Here is a 25393-nt window from a genome sequence, read left to right as displayed (position 1 = left end):
TCCCACCTGTAGCACACGCTCCAGCAGGTATATCTCTCTAGTCACCCCCAAAACCAATTCTTTCTTTGGCTGCCTCTCCTTCCAGTTCTCTGCTGCCAATGACTGGAACGAACTACAAAAATCTCTGAAACTGGAAACCCTTATCTCCCTCACTAGCTTTAAGCACCAACTGTCAGAGCAGCTCACAGATTCCTGCACCTGTACATAGCCCACCTATAATTTAGCCCAAACAACTACCTCTTTCCCAACTGTATTTAATTTTTATTTATTTATTTATTTTGCACCTTTGCACCCCATTATTTTTGTTTCTACTTTGCACATTCTTCCATTGCAAAACTACCATTCCAGTGCTTTACTTGCTATATTGTATTTACTTTGCCACCATGGCCTTTTTTGCCTTTACCTCCCTTCTCACCTCATTTGCTCACATTGTATATAGACTTGTTTATACTGTATTACTGACTGTATGTTTGTTTTACTCCATGTGTAACTCTGTGTCGTTGTATCTGTCGAACTGCTTTGCTTTATCTTGGCCAGGTCGCAATTGTAAATGAGAACTTGTTCTCAACTTGCCTACCTGGTTAAATAAAGGTAAAATAAAATAAAAATAAATAAATACATTTGGAAAGACACACACCTGTCTATATAAGGTCCCACAAGGTCCCAAATCCAAGCCATGAGGTCGAAGGAATTGTCCGTAGAGTTCTGAGACTGGATTGTGTCAAGGCACATATCTAGGGAAGGGTACCAAAAAATGTCTGGAGCATTGAAGGTCCCCAAGAACACAGTGGCCACCATCATTCTTAAATGGAAGAAGTTTGGAACCATGAAGAAGTTTGCTAGAGCTGGCCGTCCGGCAATCCAGGGAGAAGGGCCTTGGTCAGGGAGTTGACCAAGAACCTGATGGTCACTCTGACAGAGCTCCAGAGGTCCTCTGTGGAGATGGGAAAACCTTCCAGAAGGACAACCATCTCTGCAGCATTCCACCCATCTGGCCTTTATGGTAGAATGGCCAGACCGAAGCCACTCCTCAGTAAAAGGCACATGACAGCAAACTTGGAGTTTGCCAAAAGCCACCTAAAGGACTCTCAGACCATGAGAAACAAGATTCTCTGGTCTGATGAAACCAACATTGGCCTGAATGGTGAAGCACGGTTGTGGCAGCATCATGCTGTGGGGGTGTTTTTCAGCGACAGGGACTGGGAGACTAGTCAGGATCGAGGGATAGATGAACAGAGCAAAGTTCAGAGAGATCCTTGACGAAACCTGCTACAGAGTGCTCAGGACCTCAGACTGGGGTGAAGGTTCACCTTCCAACAGGACAACAACCTTAAGCACACAGCCAAGACTACATAGGACAAGTCTCTGAATGCCCTTGAGTGGCCCAGCCAGAGCCCGGACTTGAACCCGATCGAACATCTCTGGAGAGACCTGAAAATAGCTGTGCAGCGACGCTCCCCATGCAACCTGACAGAGCTTGAAAGAATCTGCAGAGAAGAATGGGAGTGTCATGCCCAAGAAGACTGTAATCGATGACGAAGGTACTTCAACAAAAGTACTGAGTAAAGTGTCTGAATACTTATGTAAATGTGTTAATTATGTTTTGAATATTTTATAAATTTGCATATTTCTAACAACCTGTTTTTGCTTTGTCATTATGGGGTATTGTTTGTAGGTTGATGAGGGGTGGGTGGCGGACAATTTAATACATTTTACAATAAGGCTGTGAGGTAACAAAAAGTCGAGGGGTCTGAATACTTTCCGAAAGCACCGCAGTGTTCTGGATAAATAAAGTGGATATTTGTAGTGGCTGGTGTGCAAATACTTTCTGCTTGAATTTGACAAATTAATCCAATTCATTCCACATTGATCAATGCCAATTTTGTGCCATTACTGTATATATAGTATAATGACCGTACGCCTGTATGAATTAACTGTTGTTTCTATGCCATTGAGCCATTAGCTTATGGCAGGTTACCCCTTTTTAAATGCAGACTGTGCAAAGTCATGCATATTAATACTGAAGCACTCGCACACTCTCACACACACACACACACACACACACACACACACACACACACACACACACACACACACACACACACACACACACACACACACACACACAGGCAAGGTAAACAGTGGCTTTATTCCTGACAGATGTGAAGCTGAGAGTGCAGATGTTTTTCCAGGACATTTGCGAGACAAAAAAAAATAGCCTTTTCTTATGCATCCTTGCATTAGCAGCTTATTTTCGCTGTGAAACCAAAACCTGGCATACTAGGAAAAGGGCAAATACAGAACAATAACCAAATATGTGGTGCACCTGTTCGAACAAAGTGTTTTCATTGGAGGGGAAGAACACTGCTGTACGCCTCAGTAGGGCTAAGTAGTGTCCTGTCTTCTCTAAAGAAATGATCAGATACACACACACACACACACACACACACTGCATTGATTATGTCTCTCCAAAGTAAAGTCGGTGAGAAATAATTTCTGCTATTGGTCTCCGTTTTGTTTTCCTCTAAGAGATTGCTTCCCAATGTTTTGGGTGGTTAAATATAGGGTTTTGAGTCTCATTGCAACAAACAAGCTGCCATGAGATCGAGTTGGAGATACTGACTAGACGCTAGATAAGTTAACATTGTTTTTTTATTTATTTTTTACTCTGCCTGCTAACACACTGGATGATTCAGAATCCATTGAAGAGCTGGAATGATTCATTGACTCGAAGAAACATGTCGCTGGTTTCAGAGGATTAAATCACTGTTTTAAGGACAACCAACCCAATCAACAAAACAAACCAAATCCGAGTTGGCCAATAGGTATCAACGATGAAACCAAACCATCCCCAAGCGTGTGGAGAGAGGTTTACTGATATGGAGGTTGACTTGTTTAAATCCATCAATGAACGGCTTGCCAAACTTGATATCTTGGATATACTACGAGAGGACATCAATGCATTATGTGCCAGTCGAGAATTCAGCCAATGTCAGATTGATGATCTAAGGAAAGAGAACAATGAGATGAAAGGTACTGTAGACTCTATTCATGGCAAGGTGGAGGTGGTGCAAAGGGAGAACAAACAACGTAAAGAAACCTTGCTTGATGCACAGAGTCGATCAATGCGGAACAATCTAATGTTTTCAGGGATACCGGAGAATGACAACAGCAGAGGCTGTGAGGACACTGTCCGAGACTTTATGTCATCTCAACTGGAACTGCCCACTGATGTTGTGCATAATGTCACTTCCTCCAGAATCCATAGGATGGGTAAGGCCTCTGGGAATAGGCCACGGGCTATTATTACATGTTTTGACAAATTTAAGCAAAAAGGAAATGACGAAGAGCAGGGGCAGAGAAATCGGAAACACTGATTTTGGAATGAATGATCACTTCCCCAGCGAGACCAATAAAAGGAGAAAAGAATGTATCCCATCATGAAGGAAAAGCGTTGCCTGAATCAACGAGTCTCCATGGTGATGGATAAACTTTACATCAACGGGCAATTGTATCGGGACTCAGAGTAACTCCCTGGCTATTTTAATTGAATGTTCAAATCTGAGTTTGTGTGTTCTAGTGTATCATGAGAACTTCAACTATAACAGATATATGCTATATTGATCTCCACTTGATATATTGATCTCCACTTCCTAACAAAATACATGAGGTTTTTAACTTGGTCGACATAAGTAATATTCATATTTTGGCTTTGACCGAAACACATTTAGATGCAACTGTAAATGATGGGCAAATGAACATCCATGGATATTGTCTACTTAGAAGGGACAGGAATAGGGATGGTGGGGGTGTAGCACTGTATATTCAGAATCATATACCTTTTAAGAGGAGGGATGTCCTTAATGTATGTCAAATAGAGGCACTACGGGCTCAAGTAGATCTACCTCGCCAGGCACCCATATTGGTAGGATGTGTGTATAGATCTCCTAGCTCTAAGGTGTCCTATCTGAATGACTTATGCACTGGGTTTGACCAGGCCACAGATGCAACATAAACGTATCTTTATTTTAATATAAATTGGAAGGATCATAATCATTCAAATAGAAGTAAATTGATGATATGCCGAGAACTGTGGTTTGAAACAAATGGTTAATTGAAAATAACCATTAATTGTTTTATTTAACCATACTACGAGATCATCAACTAATTTGGGTCACCGTTCTGACACATGCATTGATCTGATCTTCTGCGATGTTTAAAAGCCAGGTCAATGGTTGGACAGACCATAATATTGTGACCATAACCACAAACACCAAGGTTCCAAAGAATCCCCCAAGGATTGTGTTCAAGATAAATTTGTACCATTATTTAACTAAGCAAGTCAGTTAAGAACTAATTCTTATTTTCAATGACGGCCTAGGAACAGTGGGCCTTGTTCAGGGGCAGTTAGCTCGGGGATTTTAACTTGCAACCTTTCGGTTACTGGTCCAACGCTCTAACCACTAGGCTACGCTGCCGCCCTGATTTAATCATGAGCTATTTCTAAATGATTTGTCTGCTGTACAATGGGAGCTGATTTATCTAGAGGATGATTTAAGTCACGCTACAGAATGTTTTATGGATTTGCTCACTGGGGTAAGGGACCATCATTACCCAGTAAGAAAGAGTACAGTTGGGGCTCGTCCGTCTCCATGGATTGATGTTGAACTGGGTGAGGCTTTTTCTCAAAGAAATATGGCAAAAGTCTTAGCAGCCAAGTCTGAACTAGAAATTGATTAACCGAATTATAGAACATTACGTAATTATGCAGTTAAATTGAATCGTAAGACAAAAACGTTATTTTACAACAATGCTTTTATTGATTGTAAAAATGATTGTAAAAAGGTATGGAATACAGTTACGGGCTTGGTTGGTTAAGGGCTTATCTATCTCATAGATAAGACATAATAAACTAACATATTGACCCGATAAATACTCTAAAAATATATATTGATTCTTCATCTACCATAATCCAGCACAACTTTCCTATGTATTATACTTAAATGGTTTTAAAGTATTGTTTAAATATATATATATATATATATATATATATATATATATATATATATATATTTCTCTTTTCTGTCTGGATAACACAGATGGTGGACAATCTATCCCTAGTATTTACTGAATGTCTGTCTCTTACCAACGGAATACCATTGTGAATAGAGTTTGGCTGTTTTAAATGGTGTATATTGTAAAATAAGCATATTGTTTTCAATTCAGTTGATTGATGACCAGCCAAGAGCATTTGCGCATGACTACAACAGAAGAACCATATCTCCACCTTAAAACAATCCTTGCTGCTTTGTTCTGTGCAATCTGCAGCCTCCTAATTTCACTTGCTGATGCTTTCCCCAGACCACAGAACAGTAATTCACCTGACTATCAAATAATTAATGTGTTATTTGCTTAAGAATCTTTTCTGGTAAATATTTAGCTATCCTTCTGATCATGCATGCAGTTTTAATATACATATTTTTTTAAACATAAATAACTGATCTGAGACAACCTTGATAAGCAGTTGTCTTGATGCACTCCTAGAGGTTTGCTTTCTGCCACTTCCTCAATTTGCACTCCCCCCATACTTAATTGTATCCCATGCTGTGTTGACCTTTTCCTAGTGGAACAGACTAACATAACTTCGGTTTTCTTTGTGTTTACAACAAGTTTGTTCCCGGCAAACCCACTCCCTGATATTCTCCAAATCTCCTTGTAATGCCTGCTGTACCTGTTGAACTGGAGGTCTTGCTGTATACATTGTAGTATCATCTGCAAATATAGTAGCTTGAGTTTCAGATAAGGCATAAGGAAGGTCGTTGGAATATATTAAATAATCCCAGTTCAAATTCCCTGTCTTAGGTCAGTTAAGATCACCACATTATTTTAAGATAGTGAAATGACATAATTATAGTAGAGAATTAATTATTTCAGCTTGTATTTCTTTCATCACATTCCCAGTGGGTCAGAAGTTTGCATACACCTAATTAGTATTTGGTAGCATTGCCTTTAAATTGGTTCACTTGGGTCAAACGTTTAGGGTAAACTTCCACAAGCTTCCCACAATAAATTGGGTGAATTATGGCCCATTCCTCCTGACAGAGCTGGTGTAACTGAGTCAGGTTTGTAGGCCTCCTTGCTCGCACACGCTTTTTCAGTTCTGCCCACAAATTTTCTATAGGATTGAGGTCAGTGCTTTGAGATGGCCACTCCAATACCTTGACTTTGTTGTCTTTAAGCCATTTTTCCACAACTTTGGAAGTATGCTTGGGGTCACTGTCCATTTGGAAGACCCATTTGCAACCAAGCTTTAACTTCATGACTGATGTCTTGAGATGTTGCTTCAATATATCCACATACATTTTCCTCATTCATAATTCCATCTATTTTGTGAAGTGACCGGTCCCTCCTGCAGCAAAGCACCCCCACATGATGCTGCCACCCCCGTGCTTCACTGGCCAACAGTTCTATTTTCTATTTTTGTGCCATTACTGTATATATAGTATAATGACCGTACGCCTGTATGAATTAACTGTTGTTTCTATGCCATTGAGCCATTAGCTTATGGCAGGTTACCCCTTTTTAAATGCAGACTGTGCAAAGTCATGCATATTAATACTGAAGCACTCGCACACTCTCACACACACACACACACACACACACACACACACACACACACACACACACACACACACACACACACACACACACACACACACACACACACACAGGCAAGGTAAACAGTGGCTTTATTCCTGACAGATGTGAAGCTGAGAGTGCAGATGTTTTTCCAGGACATTTGCGAGACAAAAAAAAATAGCCTTTTCTTATGCATCCTTGCATTAGCAGCTTATTTTCGCTGTGAAACCAAAACCTGGCATACTAGGAAAAGGGCAAATACAGAACAATAACCAAATATGTGGTGCACCTGTTCGAACAAAGTGTTTTCATTGGAGGGGAAGAACACTGCTGTACGCCTCAGTAGGGCTAAGTAGTGTCCTGTCTTCTCTAAAGAAATGATCAGATACACACACACACACACACACACACACTGCATTGATTATGTCTCTCCAAAGTAAAGTCGGTGAGAAATAATTTCTGCTATTGGTCTCCGTTTTGTTTTCCTCTAAGAGATTGCTTCCCAATGTTTTGGGTGGTTAAATATAGGGTTTTGAGTCTCATTGCAACAAACAAGCTGCCATGAGATTGAGTTGGAGATACTGACTAGACGCTAGATAAGTTAACATTGTTTTTTTATTTATTTTTTACTCTGCCTGCTAACACACTGGATGATTCAGAATCCATTGAAGAGCTGGAATGATTCATTGACTCGAAGAAACATGTCGCTGGTTTCAGAGGATTAAATCACTGTTTTAAGGACAACCAACCCAATCAACAAAACAAACCAAATCCGAGTTGGCCAATAGGTATCAACGATGAAACCAAACCATCCCCAAGCGTGTGGAGAGAGGTTTACTGATATGGAGGTTGACTTGTTTAAATCCATCAATGAACGGCTTGCCAAACTTGATATCTTGGATATACTACGAGAGGACATCAATGCATTATGTGCCAGTCGAGAATTCAGCCAATGTCAGATTGATGATCTAAGGAAAGAGAACAATGAGATGAAAGGTACTGTAGACTCTATTCATGGCAAGGTGGAGGTGGTGCAAAGGGAGAACAAACAACGTAAAGAAACCTTGCTTGATGCACAGAGTCGATCAATGCGGAACAATCTAATGTTTTCAGGGATACCGGAGAATGACAACAGCAGAGGCTGTGAGGACACTGTCCGAGACTTTATGTCATCTCAACTGGAACTGCCCACTGATGTTGTGCATAATGTCACTTCCTCCAGAATCCATAGGATGGGTAAGGCCTCTGGGAATAGGCCACGGGCTATTATTACATGTTTTGACAAATTTAAGCAAAAAGGAAATGACGAAGAGCAGGGGCAGAGAAATCGGAAACACTGATTTTGGAATGAATGATCACTTCCCCAGCGAGACCAATAAAAGGAGAAAAGAATGTATCCCATCATGAAGGAAAAGCGTTGCCTGAATCAACGAGTCTCCATGGTGATGGATAAACTTTACATCAACGGGCAATTGTATCGGGACTCAGAGTAACTCCCTGGCTATTTTAATTGAATGTTCAAATCTGAGTTTGTGTGTTCTAGTGTATCATGAGAACTTCAACTATAACAGATATATGCTATATTGATCTCCACTTGATATATTGATCTCCACTTCCTAACAAAATACATGAGGTTTTTAACTTGGTCGACATAAGTAATATTCATATTTTGGCTTTGACCGAAACACATTTAGATGCAACTGTAAATGATGGGCAAATGAACATCCATGGATATTGTCTACTTAGAAGGGACAGGAATAGGGATGGTGGGGGTGTAGCACTGTATATTCAGAATCATATACCTTTTAAGAGGAGGGATGTCCTTAATGTATGTCAAATAGAGGCACTACGGGCTCAAGTAGATCTACCTCGCCAGGCACCCATATTGGTAGGATGTGTGTATAGATCTCCTAGCTCTAAGGTGTCCTATCTGAATGACTTATGCACTGGGTTTGACCAGGCCACAGATGCAACATAAACGTATCTTTATTTTAATATAAATTGGAAGGATCATAATCATTCAAATAGAAGTAAATTGATGATATGCCGAGAACTGTGGTTTGAAACAAATGGTTAATTGAAAATAACCATTAATTGTTTTATTTAACCATACTACGAGATCATCAACTAATTTGGGTCACCGTTCTGACACATGCATTGATCTGATCTTCTGCGATGTTTAAAAGCCAGGTCAATGGTTGGACAGACCATAATATTGTGACCATAACCACAAACACCAAGGTTCCAAAGAATCCCCCAAGGATTGTGTTCAAGATAAATTTGTACCATTATTTAACTAAGCAAGTCAGTTAAGAACTAATTCTTATTTTCAATGACGGCCTAGGAACAGTGGGCCTTGTTCAGGGGCAGTTAGCTCGGGGATTTTAACTTGCAACCTTTCGGTTACTGGTCCAACGCTCTAACCACTAGGCTACGCTGCCGCCCTGATTTAATCATGAGCTATTTCTAAATGATTTGTCTGCTGTACAATGGGAGCTGATTTATCTAGAGGATGATTTAAGTCACGCTACAGAATGTTTTATGGATTTGCTCACTGGGGTAAGGGACCATCATTACCCAGTAAGAAAGAGTACAGTTGGGGCTCGTCCGTCTCCATGGATTGATGTTGAACTGGGTGAGGCTTTTTCTCAAAGAAATATGGCAAAAGTCTTAGCAGCCAAGTCTGAACTAGAAATTGATTAACCGAATTATAGAACATTACGTAATTATGCAGTTAAATTGAATCGTAAGACAAAAACGTTATTTTACAACAATGCTTTTATTGATTGTAAAAATGATTGTAAAAAGGTATGGAATACAGTTACGGGCTTGGTTGGTTAAGGGCTTATCTATCTCATAGATAAGACATAATAAACTAACATATTGACCCGATAAATACTCTAAAAATATATATTGATTCTTCATCTACCATAATCCAGCACAACTTTCCTATGTATTATACTTAAATGGTTTTAAAGTATTGTTTAAATATATATATATATATATATATATATATATATATATATATTTCTCTTTTCTGTCTGGATAACACAGATGGTGGACAATCTATCCCTAGTATTTACTGAATGTCTGTCTCTTACCAACGGAATACCATTGTGAATAGAGTTTGGCTGTTTTAAATGGTGTATATTGTAAAATAAGCATATTGTTTTCAATTCAGTTGATTGATGACCAGCCAAGAGCATTTGCGCATGACTACAACAGAAGAACCATATCTCCACCTTAAAACAATCCTTGCTGCTTTGTTCTGTGCAATCTGCAGCCTCCTAATTTCACTTGCTGATGCTTTCCCCAGACCACAGAACAGTAATTCACCTGACTATCAAATAATTAATGTGTTATTTGCTTAAGAATCTTTTCTGGTAAATATTTAGCTATCCTTCTGATCATGCATGCAGTTTTAATATACATATTTTTTTAAACATAAATAACTGATCTGAGACAACCTTGATAAGCAGTTGTCTTGATGCACTCCTAGAGGTTTGCTTTCTGCCACTTCCTCAATTTGCACTCCCCCCATACTTAATTGTATCCCATGCTGTGTTGACCTTTTCCTAGTGGAACAGACTAACATAACTTCGGTTTTCTTTGTGTTTACAACAAGTTTGTTCCCGGCAAACCCACTCCCTGATATTCTCCAAATCTCCTTGTAATGCCTGCTGTACCTGTTGAACTGGAGGTCTTGCTGTATACATTGTAGTATCATCTGCAAATATAGTAGCTTGAGTTTCAGATAAGGCATAAGGAAGGTCGTTGGAATATATTAAATAATCCCAGTTCAAATTCCCTGTCTTAGGTCAGTTAAGATCACCACATTATTTTAAGATAGTGAAATGACATAATTATAGTAGAGAATTAATTATTTCAGCTTGTATTTCTTTCATCACATTCCCAGTGGGTCAGAAGTTTGCATACACCTAATTAGTATTTGGTAGCATTGCCTTTAAATTGGTTCACTTGGGTCAAACGTTTAGGGTAAACTTCCACAAGCTTCCCACAATAAATTGGGTGAATTATGGCCCATTCCTCCTGACAGAGCTGGTGTAACTGAGTCAGGTTTGTAGGCCTCCTTGCTCGCACACGCTTTTTCAGTTCTGCCCACAAATTTTCTATAGGATTGAGGTCAGTGCTTTGAGATGGCCACTCCAATACCTTGACTTTGTTGTCTTTAAGCCATTTTTCCACAACTTTGGAAGTATGCTTGGGGTCACTGTCCATTTGGAAGACCCATTTGCAACCAAGCTTTAACTTCATGACTGATGTCTTGAGATGTTGCTTCAATATATCCACATACATTTTCCTCATTCATAATTCCATCTATTTTGTGAAGTGACCGGTCCCTCCTGCAGCAAAGCACCCCCACATGATGCTGCCACCCCCGTGCTTCACTGGCCAACAGTTCTATTTTTGTTTCATCAGACCAGAGGACATTTCTCCAAAAAGTAGGATCTTTGTGGATATAGATACTTTTGTACCTGTTTCCTCCAGCATCTTCACAAGGTCCTTTGCTGTTGTTCTGGGATTGATTTGCACTTTTCGCACCAAAGTACGTTAATCTCTAGGAGACAGAATGCATCTCCTTCCTGAGCAGTATGATGGACCAGTGTGGTCCCATGGTGTTTATACTTGCGTGCTATTGTTTGTACAGATGAACGTGGTACCTTGAAATTGCTCCCAAGGATGAACCAGTCTTGTGGAGGTCTACAATGTTTTTTTCTGTGGCCTTAGCAGATTTTTTGTGGGGGGGATTATCCCATGATGTCAAGCAAAGAGGTACTGAGTTTTAAGGTAGGCCTTGAAATACATCCACAGGTACATCTCCAATTGACTCAAATTATATCAATTATCCTATCAGAAGCTTCTAAAGCCATGACATCATTTTCTGTGGAGTTGTTGAAAAATGAGTATTGACTCCAACCTAAGTGTATGTAAACTTTCGACTTCAACTGTATATCTTTTACAAAAAGTAATAATAAAGGAAATATACACTCTGTGTGTGTGTGAGATATATATATATATTTTTTGTGTATACTGTGTATATTTCCTTTTATTATTATTATTACCTTTTGTAATAATAATTGGGCTCCAACGGGCCTGGGCCCAGGGGCTTCAGCCCTGGTAAGCCCCTGCATTAACCTGGCCCTGAATGTAAAGATTTAAATTAACACTCAGTGGTGTAAAATAACCCCAGTGTTTGTGTTAATAACCAAAGTTGAACCAAAACCACACCCATGATTATCATATTTCCCAGCATGCTCTATTGCAGGCAGATTTTTTTTTTAATAGTATTTTTTCAATATCTATGTTTTTGCATGTACATTCATTGATTAAATAATCTTATGTTTCTCAAATATAAATAATAGACATTTTTCTAAACTATTGCTGTTACTTGGACTTATTGCACTCGTTACTGAAAAGGTTGTTCCACTTTAGATGTTTAAGGTAGTCTCATATCTTCGTTTTCTCAACCCTGGCAGTCATTCTGAAAGCAGGTCGTGTGTGACCGAAAAAAGTCCAAACTCTGGCTGGAATCCTGTAGGGGTTACACATTTAGGCCATTGTATTAGGGTAAAACTAGGCCCTCAAAAGCAGGCCTTGTGAAAATAAAAAACTATCTAAATCTCGAAGGGGGATTCTAAAGATTGTCAATGTAAATATATACTGTATAAAATACCATGTTTTTGTGTTTCAGAAACGATGAAGTGTTTTACTGAATAGTTCTTTCTAAAGGTGAACAGCCGTGGGGTGGGTGTGACAGCTGATGTGTGTAAGAGAGGTGAACAAAGACTCCGACTGGGCTGGATCCACAGCCAACAAAGACCAAACTCATTGGTTGATTAGTGAAAACACACTTTCTATAAATATGTTAAAGGAAATTCTGGCCGGGAATATTCTAATCAGAGGCCGTGGAATAACACGTAAATAGAGAAAAATGAAAAACACAAAGCTACGGAGTTCAAAAACTCACTTTCGAAGTCGACTATTTTCACACGTCTCTTATGGAAATGCTCGATGTTAAAACTGTTTTGGTTTGATAGGATTATTACAAGATGGACAAAGTACTACATATTATTCCTAAACAAAGGAAAAGCGCCAGGTAGTTGTACGAAGTCGAGCACAGCTGTTCTATGCTGTTTTGTGATGGCTTGTCAATCACAAACAGATGTTATACCTGACACTATGCACTCCTTCCGTTCTCTCGAAAGACCACATTGCATTTTCAATAGCGTGACCTTATAAGGCAGAAGGTCCAGGTTTGTCCGTAGCCATATAAAACATTGCCTTTTTAAAAAAAAATAAGTAAACCAACGCATCTGAAGATGTGAGGAGAACTAGCGGCGAAATGGGGGAACATTTGGTTTGAGTTTGGCTCATGTGGACTTTTGGCTCCGAGACCTCTCTCTTTCCACTGCCTCCGTAAGGATCTCATTAGAAGGACAGTATGTCTAGGAGGGTCTCATAAAGTCAGCTCAATCCAGTTTCATATGAGTACTACATGAGGCTATTAGAGTTCCTGCACCAGGCTAGATACACACCCACATGAATCAGGAGTGCTGATGGAGAAGTTGTGAGACTTTGTTGTATTTGTATTGGTCTCCACTGCAGTCCTTGGATGAGGTAATAGGGATTTTCATTGTTACGATGACTTTTTTTCTCTCTCTCTCTCTCTCTTATACAATGACTACCACCTTGGCAGGAGCACATTTGAACTGTCTTGACTCTTTATGGCCATAGGGAATCAAACAGTCACCGTATGAAATCATTTAAATAGTGGGATTCATAATGAATTAAAGACGACAGGGGGACGAAAGTGGATTATTCAATTACGAACAACAAAACACGGCGAGTGAGATCACAATATTAGCCAAGTCGAAGAAAACACTGTTTGCAAAACGGCTCCAATAGCCACCATTTCGGCCATGTGTACAAAACATGACTTCTGGGAGCGTAATATTGGTATTGCTGGTATTGACACACTAAACAGGTAGTTGTGAACACTTTGATGCTTGTCTACAAATAGCAGGGTCGCAACAGATGCGATATTTACATTGAGGTTTAGATCATACGTTTGCTTCCACCGAAGCAGGTGGCTGGCCACAAAAACCACTGAACCACAGTAGAAGTAGTGCATTGGGAAGAAATGAACTCCCTCTCACAACCTGGCAGTGAGTTAACCATGCATTCCTGTGTGTAAAGATCTCTGCATACTCTCTGCCCTCCACATTTTGACTTTTAACTCCCGAAATCTGCTCCAGTCATGCCTCTCCTTTAACCCAGCTGTAGCTGAATGAAGTGATTTCATAGTTTGTCCACAGGTACTCTGGGGTCCTTTTGTGTGGTTCAATGCAGTCACAGCTGCCTGTTTAAAAAGGCTGTGCCAGACGACGGAACCTGTTGCTAATTTACCAGATACTTCTTTCCTGCCTGTGGGCACAAAGTTGAAATCATTCTCTCTCTGTGTTTTCACATGTTGGTTGTTTTAAAAGGCACACTGTTATCAGCAACCAGTGGCAATTGAGCTCACAAGCTAGCATGAGCCTTAAAGAAACCCTCAAGGTAATCACCTAGCTTTAAAGTTTAATGTGAATATCCTGCTTATGAGGGGAATTTTATCAACAAAAACTTGTTTTCATGTCAAATCATATTTTGTAAGCCTGAGGGTATAGGCAATTTGGGGTGTCTGTGAAATGTTAGTCAAATATTGATAGGGGGGAGAGTATCCCTGTGGCCTTAGCAGGATTTAAGATGTTTTCTCACTCTGAGAATGTGCTGATGCGACATTCTTTTTCTCTAGACCATGAAAACCAACTGTCCTGGCTGGCTTAGAGCGTAATGGTCTGCATCCCAAATGCCACGATATCCCTATTTATTCAACTACCTTTACCGGAGCCCTAGTGAATGACATAGGGAATAGGGTGCCATTTGGGATGCAGGCATGGTGTGTTTGGTGACCTCTCTCCAGAGATGCAGGGTTGACAACAGACCAGAGCTAGACGCTCAGACGGAGGTGTCATGGCCGACTACCTGAGGGCTGTGACACTCGACAACGCTTGGTTAACATGGTCAATTAACGTAAGTGTAACGTAGTAATAACGTGATTTGGTGTTTTTGGTTCCACTCTTCCTCCAGATGCACAGAGAGGTGATGTATGGCAGCAGAGATGGCCAGCACCCCCCAATGCGACAGCTCTCCATGGGCCCCCCTCCACACCACCCCATGCAGGGCTCCCTGTCCCCACCCACGGCCCACTCCCTGCCCCCCTCGCCCTCCCGGATCCCCTTTGGCCCGCGCCCGGGGCCCATGCCCGGCACTGCCACCATGCCACGGGAGCGCATTTCCAACGCCACCCCTCCCACACGATCTGTGTCCCCCTGCCCCAGCGCCATCCTGGAGAGGCGCGACGTCAAGCCCGACGAGGACCTGAGTGCTATGAGTCCCAGCCTATTGAGGGGTGGAGAGGGGCTGTACGCTGACCCATACTTGCTCCTCAACGAGGGGAGGATGGGCCACGGCCTTGCCCATGGAGGGCACCCTCCTGCTGGGGACATTGTGGACCATGGCAGCCTGGCTGGATACCACCGCGTCTCCATCCGCTCCACAGGCTCCTACAGCGGGCCCAGCCCCACCGATGCCATGGAACAACCGTCACTCTACCGCCAGAAGTCCAGGAAGTACGGAGACAGCCAGCTGCCTACACTGGGCTCCAAGACCCCACCCCCCTCACCCCACAGGATGGCAGAGGTGAGGATGATTGACATCCACGGGGCGCCACACCCTCCCAGCGGAATTCCCCAAGAGCGCTCCTCGCCCGTTCGCCAGTCCTTCAGGAAGGAGGAAGTGGTGAAAAGCAGAAGCAACATGGCGTCTCCAGTTGTCCCGGACCTCCAGGGTGGTCACGGCCCTATCCCGCCAGCCAACGACCCCCAGACACGGTAAGCCAACCCGGGGGACCTGAGGTGGGGCGGGGGCTCAGTGAAAGGGTCTGATACTGCATGGGGGCATAGATGAACTAACATTGCATCCTTGTACCACCCTAACAGTAACCGTGGGCTGCAATGTTTTAATCTTAGCTCAGACTGTCTCATCATCACCACTGCAGGGCAGAGACATCTCAGTTGTCTGCCCTGTCTCACAGATACATACACACACACACACACACACTGCGTGTCTGGTCCGCCCTGTCAAGGTCATCACATTTAGCACAGTGGGCTATAACACTGTGTTATGGTTATGAATATACGTATTGACTTTTATCTAGATCAATTTGGGCCGTGTGTGTGACCAGCTCTTTTGATATGAATAGCTTATCCCTAGTCCCAAAACCTTGGAGTGAAGAGTTGAAGAGGGCTGGTTTACTCAGTTGACTTAGTTGACTCTGTAAACCAGGCCAGCGCAGTAATGGAATAGCGCTTCAAGCCCCCTATCCAGACTGTATATCAATAACACTCTGTCTGCATGCCCCGTGTACATCGTCTGTTAGCCCTGCACTCCGGCAGTCATCCCTGTGGCTATTTCAACCTGGCTCGTTCTGTTTCACTAAAGGACAGAACACACAAGCACAAGAGAGGGCATGAGGGACATACTCCAGCCATACAATTATTTGTGGTTTCATTTGAATGCATTAGACCGGATGGCTATGGGGGTGAGGGGGCTATGTGTGTACTGCTTAGGAAAACCAAAGCAAATATTGGCCAGGTTGGATAAGACCCGGGCTTCCTGAAAGCCGAATCAGGGGGAACAGATCACTAGGACCACCTGCATGGCACAAACACCATGGCCTGTGTCCCAAATGGCACCCTATTCCCTTTAAAGTGCACAATCCTTTGACCAGGGCCCTCATAGGCAGATAGCCTGGTGGTTAGGAGCGTTGGGACAGTATCCAAAAGGTCACTGGTTTGAATACCCAAGCCGACTAGGTGAAAAACCTGTCAATGTTCCCTTGAGCAAGGCACTTAACCCCAAGTCACTCTGGATAAGACTGTCTACTAAATGACTCAAATGTAACATATATTTGGGACATTCCCATCTTAAATGGGTCTGGGGGAAAAGGAGTAAAGGCATTTCTGTGGAAAGGTACTTAATGTACAACAAACAGGGTAGCTTTGTTCACTTACTTTATACTCCGTAACTACGGAGTGGCCTTCAAGCATGAGTTGTACTTACACGCACAAAGACTATTCCGTATAGGCACGGTGCTCTATAATGGCTATATAGGCACAAGAAACTTTTCTCTTTTGGCTTTGCATTTCAGTGCCCCGGGGGAGACATAGCTAAGTGTCTGTTTCTCTACAGTACATTGCCTGGGCGCAATATACAGCACTATCAGGATCACAGTCATTTCTCTTGTCCTCATCTAGCCCCATCCAGCGCTCTCACCTCCCCTCCCCTCCTGTGCCATTTAGATATGTGATGACATGTGAAAAGACAGTGCTCCTCTATGTCTGAGCCTCACTGGTCAACGAGTAATCACCAAGCATAAGGATCCCTATTCAACCCTGTGCTTGGTTTTCTTCACATTGCCGATCCTGCCAGAGTAATATGAGAATTGATGAGTTTGTCTTCTCTTTCTCGTCCGGGCGCCCGACAACCAATGACGCAGTCTATTGTTTTATCCACAATGTGCCCACTAAGGTCCAACTCATCTCAACCTCTGGGCTAAATCTACTAGACAGCCCTGTCTTGTATTCAGAAATTCAGACTAGCCCACTCTTGTTTTTCTAGACTATTCCAGGCAGACTCCAGGAGGGCAAAACAGGCATTCTAAAGTGGTTGTATTTATTACACTGTGTAAGCTGGGATATAAAGTTTATTTTTGCCTGAATGGAGCCGTCACTACCTTTAGCACTGTATTTTGACAGATTGGAACACTTACTTTTGGCCAGATATTGCTTTAAAAGTGCATTTAACTGTTTATATAGCAGAAGCCCATCTATTTGACAAATCAATTAACTTCTATTCTCACTATCCAGTACATGACTTACTCCTTGTGTCCTTGTGTTTTTAATTTTATATCGCTAATTTGATTTCTAAGCAACCACGTCTGGCATGGAAACAATGCAGGTAGTAGTTAGGAAGTAACTCCTAACTTAAAAAGTACTTATAACTTAAATGTCAAAAATGCCACCGCCTAGTATGCCCCATTTTTAAAAGCTTGATATTCTGATGTTTCCTGCAGAGAGCGAATGAAGGCTATGGAGCAACAGATTGCCAGCTTGACTGGTCTTGTTCAGCATGCACTTTTAACATCCCCAAACAGTAGTGGCACCAACGAGGCTCTCAGGTAAGCAAGAAGATGAAGTGAGGCAGCTTGGGACATTGAGTTCTCCGAGATAAGCCCAGGCTGCCCCAGCCAAAGTGGAAAAAGATAATCGCAAATAAACTAGCTCTCACTTTTAGCCATCTGAGCCAGCCTAGGTAAACAGAACATTGTCAGGGGGAAATAGGGTGCACAAGTGGTCTGATATTATCTCCATTTATTCTCCAAAATGGCTGCCTCTATAGGTTGATATGGCTGCAGTTGACCTTTGCATTTCAACCTACTCTGTGGAGATCTTGTGCTAACTGTGTTTGCTTGGGTTTACAATGAACCATCTCAATGAATGCACGATGAGTGGAATGACCATGGGATCATTTACTATGGGAACAGACTGCTCCTAACAGCCATCATGTTAACATGTCCCTCTGTCAGTCTGCCCAACCATACGTATGGCTGTCTATATGGCTTTTACTAATATGTATCAACCCTAACTGAAGGACAGTGCCCAGGGTCTTATATCGTGATTCAACATAATTCATAGGTCTCTTTCTCTCACTCTGTGTGTGTGTGTGTGTGTGTAGCGAACGACCCATGAAGACATCAAGACAAGCGTCTCCGGTTCAGAGTGCACACAGTGCAGGTCAGGACCACTATTACCCTTCTGCATGTATCACATCATGAACTGTGTCCCTACATTGTGCCCTATTCCCTATATAGTGCCCTACTTTTCACTTGAGCCCTATGAGCTTTCCTATGGGGCCAGGTAAAAAATAGTGCACTATATAGGGAATAGGTTGGCATTTGGGATGCAGCCCCATGATCTACTTCACAGTACAGTTTTCTGTTGCATATCCACGTTTTCCCCATGATGCATTGCACAGACAAGTCTCTCATGTTAATGTCACTCAACAGTCTGCCGTATGCTCTCCCCTACCACTCCACTAAAACTGTCAGTCACAGACCAGCTTACTTTACTCTTCGCCAAGTCCCCCATATTCCCCCTCAAATCCACTCTTCTCATACAAAAACAGCAAACCTAATATGTGCTGCTGAAAAACAAGAGCAGTGTATTATTTCTTCATCCCCGCCAAGATGATTCAATCTCGTCTGGCTAACAGTCTGCGCAGATGTGGGTTCGATAAAAGAAATGCAATCTGGAGGGCGGCGGAAGGAAAACAGAGCGGTATTTATCTGTCTGCTGCCGAAGCAGTTCCTTACATCTTAGCGATACACTTCTTCTTCTTCTTCTTACACCACGCTGATACAATCTGCTGTGTCACGTTGTGTGTGTGTGTGTGAGTGAATTTCAATCTCTTCAACACCAAAAAGACTGTTCATGTCTCACAGGATTTCCCTTCGTTTATCGTTCCCCCGCATCAAATGCATGAACAATTTACATATTTCTCTTGATTCCTCAGACTCTCTTGTTGTTACTTCATAATCTCCATCACAAAAACACCCTCTCAGTCTCCAAACAGTGGACTGTATCCTAAATGGCACCCTATTCCCTAAAAAGTGCACTACTTTTAACCAGAGCCCAATGGGCCATTTGGTACACAGACAGTAAAACACAGGAACTGCTTTCTTCCGAACCTGCACTTCAGGTCTGTGCTGCTGTCATCCACTATGAGAGGACTGTGGTGAATGTTGGAGGGGGATTACACAGTGACAATAGCAGTGGGTTCCTTAGCCCCACAGCAGGGCTGTACTGGGTGTATCCCAAATGGCACCCTATTCCCTTTATAGTGCACTAACTATATAGGGAATAGGGTGCCATTTGGGATGTAGATCTACTCTGTTTGGAGGGAGCTTAGAGTGCTCTCTCTCTCTCTCTCTCTCTCTCTCATTTCCTCGCAACATTCCACTCTTTTCATTGTTCCGACACTGGACAGGGACTTTTTCACTTCCGCTAAGGGACTTCAGTGGCTTACAACACCACGTTGGAACTTAAAGTGCCACTCCCACAACAAGCGCCCGAGAGACACTCTTCGACCTCTGTCGGTGTTGAAAGGTCATATTACCACACTCTGAATGTGAAGAACAGCGTCATTTTATTCAACTTGAGTTACTGTCAGTGCAGGCTGCAGAGGGCATAGCATGTAAAGAGTAATTATCTTGTCAGTCTGACCGCCTCCGAGGCCAGAGTACATGACTGGCGGTTGTTTTCGACGGCGGGCGAACCCGTCTCCTGTCTCCTATTACTCACAGTGATTTGAAGTGGTCTGCGTACCAAATGCCTCTCTATTCCCAATACTGTGGACTGTTTTTGACCAGAGCCCTAAAGTCCCTGGTCAAAAGTAATGCACTACATAGGGAATAGGGTGCCAATTTGGGATGTAGATATGGTGAGTTTGGCGAGGGCTAGCCAGGCCAATGACTCAGAGGTTACGTTTCAAATAACACCCTATTCCCTATATAGTGCATGACCTTTGACCAGGGCCCCTGTGTATGACCTGCTTCCCTATGAGCCCTGGTCAAAAGGAGATCACTACATAGGGAATAGGATGGTATTTGGGACGTAGACAGACAGAAGGCAGAAGGTGAAAAGGAGGGGCGAGAACCTTACACCCTTCTTTCAATCGCAGAGGAGGAGAGGAATGACATTTGAACATGCCTGTGCACTTTTGACTGTGTGATATTTCCTTTTCTGTTGATGAGAGAGTAATGTATTGCCTATTTCCTCCAAAGTCTGCAGTGTTGCTCAAGTTTCCGTCACATTGCGAAAGAGATTCCTGTACTTGTGGATGCATACAGCATAGCCTACGTTATGAATAATTCAATGGTTTAGATGCATTTTCACACACCGGTTATTGTTTTGATTCCATTGTTGTAAATCAGTTTTCATAAAGCTGGATAGAGGGCTCATCTTAATGGAAAGTGAGCCGTCTATCCAACTCTGTTTTCTTGTGCAGTTTTGTTATCAACTTTGTAGAACTGACTAGCTTGTAGAGGTTTTAAATGTGGCTATTTGATTTGATGTCATTCAGGAGGTTCCCCTATCCTAGCACCCAAAAGTGCCGCACTCCCCTCTGAGAGTGGCTCCACCCCTGCACTACCAGGCTCTGCCCCCTTTCAGGCCAACCTGTTCCAGTTCAAGAAGAATGTCTCGGACCTTCGGCTGCAGCTCCATCAGATGAGACAGCTGCAGGTAACACCCGTGATGCTCTAGGAGTGGGATTAAGTTTCTCCTAGACTCTGATCTTGGGTCCATTTAGCATTTTCCCCCACTAATGGTTAAGGTTAGGATTGGGATAGGGGAAACTGATCCTAGATCTGTACCTAGGGGCTCCGGAGTGAAGTTTCCCCTATCTACTTTTATTGGCTATCAATTTGATATCAGCTGTCAATCAGCTGTCAATCCACCCCGTCTATCTGGATTGGTAAAGAAACCGAACTCTTTCTTTCTCATTAATCAATGGAAGGGAATTATGCCACCAGATACAATCAAAGAATGGTGTTCGCTCCTTGAGATGTGTGTGTGTGTGTGTGTGTGTACGTGTGTATATTCATGTGTGTGTTACCTAGCTCCAGAACCAGGAGGCTCTATGTGTGCAGCTGAAGCGGGCTGAGCAGGAGATCAGCATAAAGTTGGCGGAGGCCATGAAACATCTGGAAGACCCGGTCCAGAGACAGAGAGCCCTGGTGGAGGAGGACAGACGCGAGTACCTGGGCTTGGAGGAGAGAGTACTCAACCAGCTAGAGTAAGAGGGAGAGAGCGGGTCAACAACAAACACATCAACAACCATTCCGACCACTAGAATCCCATTTCCTGACTACCACACAACAGCTTTAGAATGTATTTTACTGGGTTATATTAAGTAGTGCAGATGATACTCTAAAACAAACAAAAAAGTGCTTGTTAGTAGAAAAATGTTTCATGTTGTCCCTGTAGAACCCAAAGGGGTTTGAATTGGTGTTTTTGCCCTAGCACTACACAGCTGATTCCAAGTATCAGCTCATCATCAAGCTTTGATGATTTGAATCAGGTGTGTACTGCTAAGGCAAAAACAAAAATGTGCAGCCCTTTGGGTCGCCAGGACCAGAATTGAGAAGCACTGCTGCAGGAGAACCCTTTTCTTTGGCTGTGGAGAACCTTTTTATATCGGTTATTTGAATAACCCTCTGTATAGCCATTTGTCTGGTTCTTCATTACACTGTTCCAATCAGAGGGTTCTTCATTACACTGTAAAAACATTTCCCGGCTACTGGTTGCAGTGAAAATACGGTAAATATACAAAAAGTGACTTTATTTTTGGAGACGGAATAAGGTATTATTGATGTAAGGGACAGTATGATGCTGTATTCTAATTACTTAGGAGTCAACCTCACTTGGGATTTGGACTCTTCTTTACAGTAATGTAATGTTAAAGCAAAGTTTATTTGAAATTTACAGTAACATACTGTACTTTTTTTTTTTTACAGCAACTTACAGGTAAGGCTGCCGGTAAGATGCCATAAAACCAAGTTACGAGTTTTACAGTCTAGTGAATACAACCCAGGTGTTATTGGCAACTGCAAGTACACACCCTCCAAATTGCCCACAGGTTTGAACAGGCAGACCATGTCTGTCTCTCATTGGAGCCCAGCAGTCACTGAACAATAAGACCAGGCAGCCTGGGCAGGCAATTATTCACAGCATTCTCTTAATTTAATTCACTCATCGCAGCTTGCCAATTGGGAACATTAATTTAATCCTTTTAATTCTGTTGTTTAACAGGCAAGGTCAGAGTGCTGCCTGGGTAGACAGTGGTAAACAATATTCCCTGATCTCCATCACGATAGGAGCGTTGCCTGAACATTGGTCTTCTGGGGAATCAGACATGCGCAAGGGCGTTGAGCGCTGGATTCAGCTCAGTGTTTTCCTTGGTGCTTTGCCAGGTCTTACTCAGCAAAGGCCTGCAGTAGTGTTTTAAATAAGGCTAGCTAATGAGCTCTGTTTGGCTGAGGGGGGGGACTGTGGTGTGAAAAGACGCAGCCTTCTTCTCCGGAGAGAAAACCCAATTTAATATGACCTGGGAGAGTCTGGGACTCCTTTAAAAAATATATACTTTGGGAAGAAATGAGGCGACAAACGACCAAGGTTGAAATAGGACTGTTTATCATTGTTAGCACTACTGTAACAAGGCCCTTTAAATCTAAGGAGCTGTAACATGAGGATGCTGCTAACATGGAGGATTTCAAACGAAGGACAGTGGAGGTGTTGTGTTTTGCGCGTTACTTTTCACAAATGTCAGCAGACCTATAGGGTTTTCAGTAGTTCTGAACACATGGTTTTCCTGCATTCCCATTCCTTGGCTCGAAACTGACTGGCCATAGGGCGGCTCATGCAAAAGCCAGATGGGTTGGTCCATCTTTAGCCCACTGGGTGGGTGGGTGGGTGGGGGGGGGGGGGGTCAGTCTGTCCCTGGTCATTCCTATTTATTTCCAGTCTGTTCCATTCACCAGTCATCACGAGCCTGCCAAGGAGTCTAGATCTGAACCAGCTGTCAGCACTCAGCCGGTGATTCTACTACCCTTGAGCAATAGAGAAAGATGAGAGAGAGTTGAGTGCCCATTAAGCTTCCTCAAATAGATGATCCCTGGGATATCTTGCATGTTTGTCAAGCCATCTTTAGAAGTGTATTCTAATGCTGCACCATTTCATCGACTCACATTATAGACATTTACTTTCTAAAGTCCTGTAAGTTATTTTAAGAAGAAAGAGATGCTTCCCCCCCCCCCCCCCCCCCGGCTCTTCAGTTGAATTTTTCCATAGTCATCATCAAGAGGCTCTTCACATAAGAGGAACTCTCTTTTGACAGCAGCTGTACAAAAAAAAAACGTACTCCTCTCAAGGGAATCCGGTCACAAAGAATCTAAATGTTTTGTTCTCCTGCAGTTCAGAGCGCCACACAATGCTATCATCTACCCAACACATGTCCTCTTGGAGTCGACTGCTCAGAATACAGAGTACAGTGTTATCAAAACAATAGGGACTCTACCTAGGAAAGTTGTTGCACAAATAAGCCTAGATTCCATGTGGACACAGTTGAGGTTTTGGGAAGTAACCCAATCCAGTCGGAGCGGACTCCCACAGAGGAAGTGCAGTGTGGTCTGACTGAGAAAGTCCGCTTTTGGTCATTAAGGTGAAAGGGCCCAGATGGTTTTTAGAATATGAACATTATTGGATTTGATCTGTTTGCCCTCTCACTTTTCAGTTGTCATTCAGCTCAAACTGGTGCTCGCTGTGTGCCAATAAGGTTCAAAATGAGTATTGTCTGCCCTCTAGTGTTGGTGTGCAGTCAGTGTTTTCTGGTGACACATCAAGCATGCAATCTCAAGTCCTTTATGGTGATATGTCGGCATCACCAGTATGCCAGGGATTTGATGGTGCCGTCTTATCTCATTTGGTAGCTGTGGAGATGAAATTAGGATAACGATTGATTGGGCTTTTCCAGATGCTCAAAGCGCTTACATAGTAAGAGGGAAACTCACCTCATCCACCCACCAATGGGTGGCAACCACTTGGGTGATGCACGGCAACCAGTTGTGCCACAAACCTCACCACACATCAGCTCGTATAGTGGAGAGGTGAGGAGTGATATACCAATTAGGAGTGGTGTTTTGAATGTTTGCTCTCTCTGTCGTGTGTGTGTGTGTGTATGTATGTGTGTGTGTGTGTGTGTGTGTGTGTGTGTGTGTGTAGGGAACTGGAGCATTACGTGGACACTCTGAAGAGGGAGACCGGCCCGGCGGGGGCTCACAGAGCTGTGACACTGAAGCATGTGGAAGAGGGGGCTGTTAGCCTCAGGAGAGTGGGAGAATCTCTGGCAGGACTCCGAGGTAAGACTGCCCGTACAGTGTAGTCTACTTTAAACAGACACAATATCTTAGATGATGTGCATTGCCATGGATTCCATAGGTTTCCATGTGCTATGGTTTTCAGCTACAGGTAAAGTAATAAGTAAGATAATATCATTTCTAACTGAGTAACACAATACTACAACTAGAAAAAGGTACATTTTCTTTGTTGAATAGCAGTCGCATTCCACTAAAGCAGCACATTAATACATTTGTCCTCCAATGAAGGGTGGTGGTAAAATTTTAAAATATATATTTTTCTAGTATATATATATATATATATATATTAGATATATATTTTTTGACATGTTTTCTCAGGAGAGTTTCCGCCACTGCAGACCAGGATGCGTTCTGTCCTGAGGGTGGAGGTGGATGCAGTTAAGTTCCTCAAAGAGGAGCCCCACAAACTGGACAGCATGCTGAAGAGAGTCAAGTGCCTCACAGAGACACTCAGCAGCCTGAGGAGGTACAGGAACCCGGGCGGGTCTGAGGGAGGGAGGGTTGGGGGGGGGGCGTTCCGATTCTCCACCCTTCACCTGAAGTGTGCACTCGTTCCTACCTTGCTCGTGCATTTAAAAACATTGTACTGGTGAAAGCTTTCCTCACACCAGTTCATTCTTTTTTAAATCCATGAGG

At 42.7% G+C, this 25393-nt stretch overlaps 1 protein-coding gene across 13 annotated transcripts in view; it reads left to right on the top strand.

The window, feature by feature from the left end:
• The window catches only part of LOC109908771 (sickle tail protein-like), a 162858-nt gene that overhangs the window by 125146 nt on the left and 12319 nt on the right, over positions 1-25393 (top strand). For 11 of the 13 annotated variants that reach the window (XM_031796256.1, XM_031796247.1, XM_031796251.1 and 8 more), the window contains 7 exons: positions 14791-15593; positions 17837-17941; positions 18499-18557; positions 20905-21065; positions 21443-21618; positions 24603-24739; positions 25076-25223. In XM_031796256.1, coding sequence (XP_031652116.1) covers positions 14791-15593; positions 17837-17941; positions 18499-18557; positions 20905-21065; positions 21443-21618; positions 24603-24739; positions 25076-25223 — 1589 coding nt within the window. The remainder of the gene's footprint in view (positions 1-14790; positions 15594-17836; positions 17942-18498; positions 18558-20904; positions 21066-21442; positions 21619-24602; positions 24740-25075; positions 25224-25393) is intronic. The other 2 variants (XM_031796252.1, XM_031796258.1) reach the window with 1 other exon arrangement.

This window comes from Oncorhynchus kisutch, linkage group LG18 (assembly GCF_002021735.2).
Source record: "Oncorhynchus kisutch isolate 150728-3 linkage group LG18, Okis_V2, whole genome shotgun sequence".
NCBI classification, from domain to species: Eukaryota; Metazoa; Chordata; class Actinopteri; order Salmoniformes; family Salmonidae; genus Oncorhynchus; species Oncorhynchus kisutch.
This window is presented reverse-complemented; position numbering and strand designations above follow the sequence as displayed.